Source organism: Arachis stenosperma, chromosome 8 (genome assembly GCF_014773155.1).
Source record: "Arachis stenosperma cultivar V10309 chromosome 8, arast.V10309.gnm1.PFL2, whole genome shotgun sequence".
NCBI lineage: Eukaryota > Viridiplantae > Streptophyta > Magnoliopsida > Fabales > Fabaceae > Arachis > Arachis stenosperma.
In genome coordinates, this window is record NC_080384.1 from 46,428,192 (window position 1) to 46,433,184 (window position 4,993).

Consider the following 4,993-nt stretch of genomic DNA (forward strand, 5'->3'; position numbering starts at 1 on the left):
AATTATTATGAGAAAAATCTTTTTTTTTTACTTCTCTTTAAACACTAAATAATTTTTTAAAAAGTTATAATTTTATTTTAAAAATTATACCAAATATAAATACTATATCTTTTCGTAAATTAAAAGTAAAAAAAAGTCACTTATAAACTTAACTAAACAGCGCTAAGTCGAACTCTGATTACTGAAATTCTTTATAATAAAACCTGAATAATGTGAATGATTATATATATATATATATATATATATATATATATATATATATATATATATATATATATAACCAAAGAATAAGAAAAAAAAAAGAAAATTTCTATATGCTATGCTATACAGCTCCTCCATTATTATTTCCTCACATAATATCATCTCTTTCTCTCTCTCTTGCACACATTAAGTTCATATATCACTCAAACATCTAACCAATGAAACCAAATTAATCATCAAAAAATTGCCTTATACCCACAAGAATCCACTATGACAGATCCTCAATCCAATTCCTTAGAAGATGATAGATTCTTCAACTTCATGCCTCTCCACCCTCCTCACCACTCTTCTTCATCTTCTTCCCAATCCAATTTGCACCCATTTGCATACTTAAACACAAGATTTCATCATCAACAACTACAATCTGAAGCTTCTTCATCTTCCTCCGAATATCTTCTTCCTACAAATTCTAATTCCCCTCCTCTTAAAGAAGCACTTCCTCTCATAAACAAACTAAGCCTCACAAATCACCAACAAAACAACCACCACAAGGGTGCACTCCCATATCCAGATTCTATTAATTACGAGAACGAAGACAAAGACGAAGACGAAGAAGAGGATAATGAAACTGTGGCTGTTGCACTGCGCATAGGGCTTCCAAGAATCGATACTTCTTATGATCTTCAACCTTCAAGAAAGGAAGCTATGGCTGATGAGAAACAGCAAGAAGAACAAGTGAATAATAATAATAATAATGTGTTTTCTGGAAACCCTTTTGAGAGATTCAACAATAACAACAACAACAACATCAACAATAATAAGAGTCACTATTGGATTCCCACACCTTCTCAGATTCTAATTGGACCTACACAGTTCTCATGCCCTCTTTGCTCCAAAACCTTCAACAGATACAACAATCTTCAGGTACCCTAGCCCTTAATTACTTCTTTTTTTATTTTTTTAATTAATTTCATATTTTTTGTTATTTCTATGACAAAATTATTTCTTCCTATCATCTTCTGAAAAAAATAATTTTATAATATAATATCAGAATTTTTATAATTTTAATTCTTATTAACTTAAAAAAAAGTATAAAACAAATGAAAAAATTTATGTAAAAATTTACACAAACAAAAAAATTCTTTTATAAAAATATATAATTATTTATATTTCTGTTTCTATAAGTTTAATCTTTAAAAGAAGTGATATAATGATAATCTGAACTAAGTTAGAAGTTTATTTTGGTGTTATTAGGAGAACAATAATAAGCTTCTTATATTGTTTCTGTTAAGAGACTATATTTGGTTCTATCAAAAGTAGAAGGTATTATTAATTAGTACTAATTTTAACATTAAATAATTATTAAGAACATTGTTGGTTATGATGATTGTTCCTTATTCTGTTGATTTTTCAAATTTATCCCTTTTGCATGGTCTTTTTAATGGTTTCATATATCTAAAGGGTACTATACTATTTGGTACTAGAGTTACTGGCACTTTAATTAAATTTTGCGGTCTCTTTAAGCGAAAACTTAAACTATTCTTACAGTTTTCTCCTTCTTGCCTTAAAGTCCTCTCACCTTGAACACTGTGCTGTTAAATTGCTGCATCTTCAGACTGCAAAAACAAACAAAAAAGTTATATGAATAAAAACAAACCATTATTATTAATTTATTATTATTATTATTAGAATTTTACTAACTTATATTCTAAGAGCATAGATTAAACATTCTATAAAAAAAGATATTTTATAAAATTTATTATAAAATTTAATATTTTTACGTTTTCAATGCATTAAATATGTTAAAAATATTAAAAAAATTTATAACCTTAGAACACAAGTTAATTAAATTATTATTATTATTATCAATAAACTATGCTTCTTTGCTTTCTTGATTCAGAATTTCAGGTACATATGTTCCTCAACCTCATCATCAATAGGTTTCTGAACTTACTCCAGCCTTTTTTCAATTCACTTTGCACAGAGAAAATATTGAAAGACATAACTCTGAATCTGTGATGATCGGATCATATATAAAACAAAAATTAAACAGCTACTACCTAGTACCCCTATATACATAAAATTATTATTTTATTTTGGGTACAAATTGTACAAAAATCTAGTTAAGTTCTGTTAACCGGTCATCAATTTTTGGGGAAATTATTAGAGATATAATTAAAAATTTTGAAACATTGGAAAGCTATGTTAATATTTAAATTTAATTACCACCTCAAATTATTACAAACCCATTTTTCTATAGGTATAATAAACCTTCGATTTTTTTTTCAGATTAATATTGGTCCGAAGCTGAAATCAAAATATAAGATTATCTTGACTATGAATAATGCATTACCCCAACTTTTCTCTATGTGGTTGAATATTATATTTTTGGGGTTAGTTTCAACTTTATTGTTCTTTTTTGTTGCATTGTTGAATATCTTGTGTATTTAAGCTACTCAATTAGTATTAATTAGCTATATGTATATATATGGTAATTGCTAATAATTAGTATTAGCTACTATAGCAGTGCCATTGCTCGTGAGATTAACGATTGACCATTTTTGTTGGCAGTGTAGTCAAATTAAAACTCAGTGTGCTTGTTTGATTTGTCATGTATCTAGTGCTATCCCTAGGGATTTGCATATGTATAAGACTAGGAGTATTAATTAATTTTTGTTTATGTTGTTTTATTTTTTGCCATATATGCCTCAACACATTTTCTATATGTACGAATTTGCTTCATCTTTGCTTTTCTTATATTAACTAAAATGATTCTTATGGTGTTTAAAAATGTTGTCTAACTTATTTAAAGATTAAAAATTAATATTTAATATTTAATTTTTAATTTTAAAGTATATAAAAAATAATTTTTAAACATTTAAAATTTATCACAAAAAATAAGCTAAACAAAAATTAGACACCAAATTATAGATACTATAGAATTTACTTTAACTAAATTATGAGTATTATTTTTATGAAAAATTTCATGTTAAGCTCACAAGTATTAGAGTATATATGTTTCCGAATTTGATTTGATTTAGAGGTAAATTAAAAGAAGAAAGGTTTAAAATGTAAAATGAATTAATTAATATTGCTGCTAATAATTTTGCTTTTCTTATTAGCAAAATAAGGTGTTTTTTTAATTATTGAAAAAGAATAATATTAGATAAATAACTTTTTTTTCAGTTAATATTAGTCCATTTTTTAAAAATTATTTTATTTATCTTAAATTCTAAACTTTAAACTATAAATTATTTAATTTTACACTCTAAATTTTAAATTTTAGAATTAGTTAATATTAACTAATTAAAAGTTAATTTTCTATATTTTTTCATTGTGATGAAAAGAAAGAAGTTAACCAAATTAATGTATATACCATTGATGATAAATTTTATATCTGAGTTGACAAGTCTTAAACTATGTAACTATGTTTATGAGCTTTAATTTGATTCTAGAAGTTTAAAAGGAAACTAAGGACTAATAAAGTAAAAGTAACAAACAAAATATGGTTATAAATACAGATAATATAAAAATTAATTTGAGCGAAGCATTAATTAAAATCTTAAAAGTTGTGACTTTTATATTTGGATTAATTGTCATCATGAATTTTGATTATACTAGAGTTGAATTTTAATATTGGTTTCTCTTTTTTCTTCTATTTTTCAGGCGTTCATCATAATAACAATTTTATAGTGTTTTTGACAGTAAAGTAGAAATTGTAAAACGTCATGTCATATAGATAGAGAATACCATTTTTATTATATATTCATTACTTTTAATCTAATAATGTGTCCATCAAACATTAATATCAACAAATAAAATTAAGTCATTAATAATTTATGAATAATTACAATTAGACCACAATAGAAATTTAAATTATAATAAACTTCCATAATAGATAATGCATTTTCAATTGAGGGATAGATAGATATAAGTATTAAATTTGTGAAATTGTTTTTACAGATGCATATGTGGGGACATGGATCACAATACAGAAAGGGACCTGATTCTCTAAAAGGAACACAACCAACAGCAATGCTAAGGCTTCCATGTTTTTGTTGTGAACAAGGTTGCAAGCACAACATTGACCACCCAAGGGCAAGGCCCTTGAAGGATTTTAGAACCCTTCAAACACATTACAAGAGGAAGCATGGCATCAAACCCTACTTGTGCCGGAAGTGCCGGAAGTCCTTCGCCGTCAAAGGCGACTGGCGGACGCATGAGAAGAACTGCGGCAAGGTTTGGTATTGTTTGTGTGGATCTGATTTCAAGCACAAGAGGTCACTTAAGGATCATATTAGAGCCTTTGGAGATGGACATGGAGCCTTTGGGATTCAGAGCTTGCATGAATTTGAAGATGAAGCTCCCTCAGAAGCTGAACATGATGGGGAGAGTAGTTCTTTGTGAAATTTAGAGGAATAATTTAACGAACATGAGGTCATTTCCTAATTAATTAATTATTTCATTCCACATATTTATTTTTTTTGCTTTAAATTTGCTTGTTGAATTATATATAATAGATTGTAATTGTATAATGAGTTTTGTAATGTCAAACAGTATTAGATTTTTTTGTTTGAGTCGCTATTTTATATTATATAGTTTATAGTCCTAGTTCTCAAAATCGAGTTTACAAGTTTGAGTTGTTGAATTATGGTTTAGGGTTTAATAAGCTTGTTGTGTTGTGTCTAGGGTTTGAAAATGAGCAATATAAAAACGCCATGGTAATGATGATGTTACATTTATTTATGTTGTAATCAATTTATGTAAAGAAGTACAAAAGTTGAATTGCCGC

At 26.7% G+C, this 4,993-nt stretch overlaps 1 protein-coding gene across 1 annotated transcript; it reads left to right on the plus strand.

Annotated features, from left to right (window-relative positions):
* Positions 1–366: 366 nt before the first annotated feature.
* On the plus strand, positions 367–4,790 carry LOC130946847 (zinc finger protein WIP2-like). Its single transcript, XM_057875722.1, has 2 exons — positions 367–1,125; positions 4,165–4,790. Exons 1-2 carry the CDS (start codon positions 472–474, stop codon positions 4,606–4,608), a joined length of 1,098 nt encoding a protein of 365 aa, XP_057731705.1. The 5' UTR covers positions 367–471; the 3' UTR covers positions 4,609–4,790.
* The last annotated feature ends 203 nt before the right edge of the window (positions 4,791–4,993 follow it).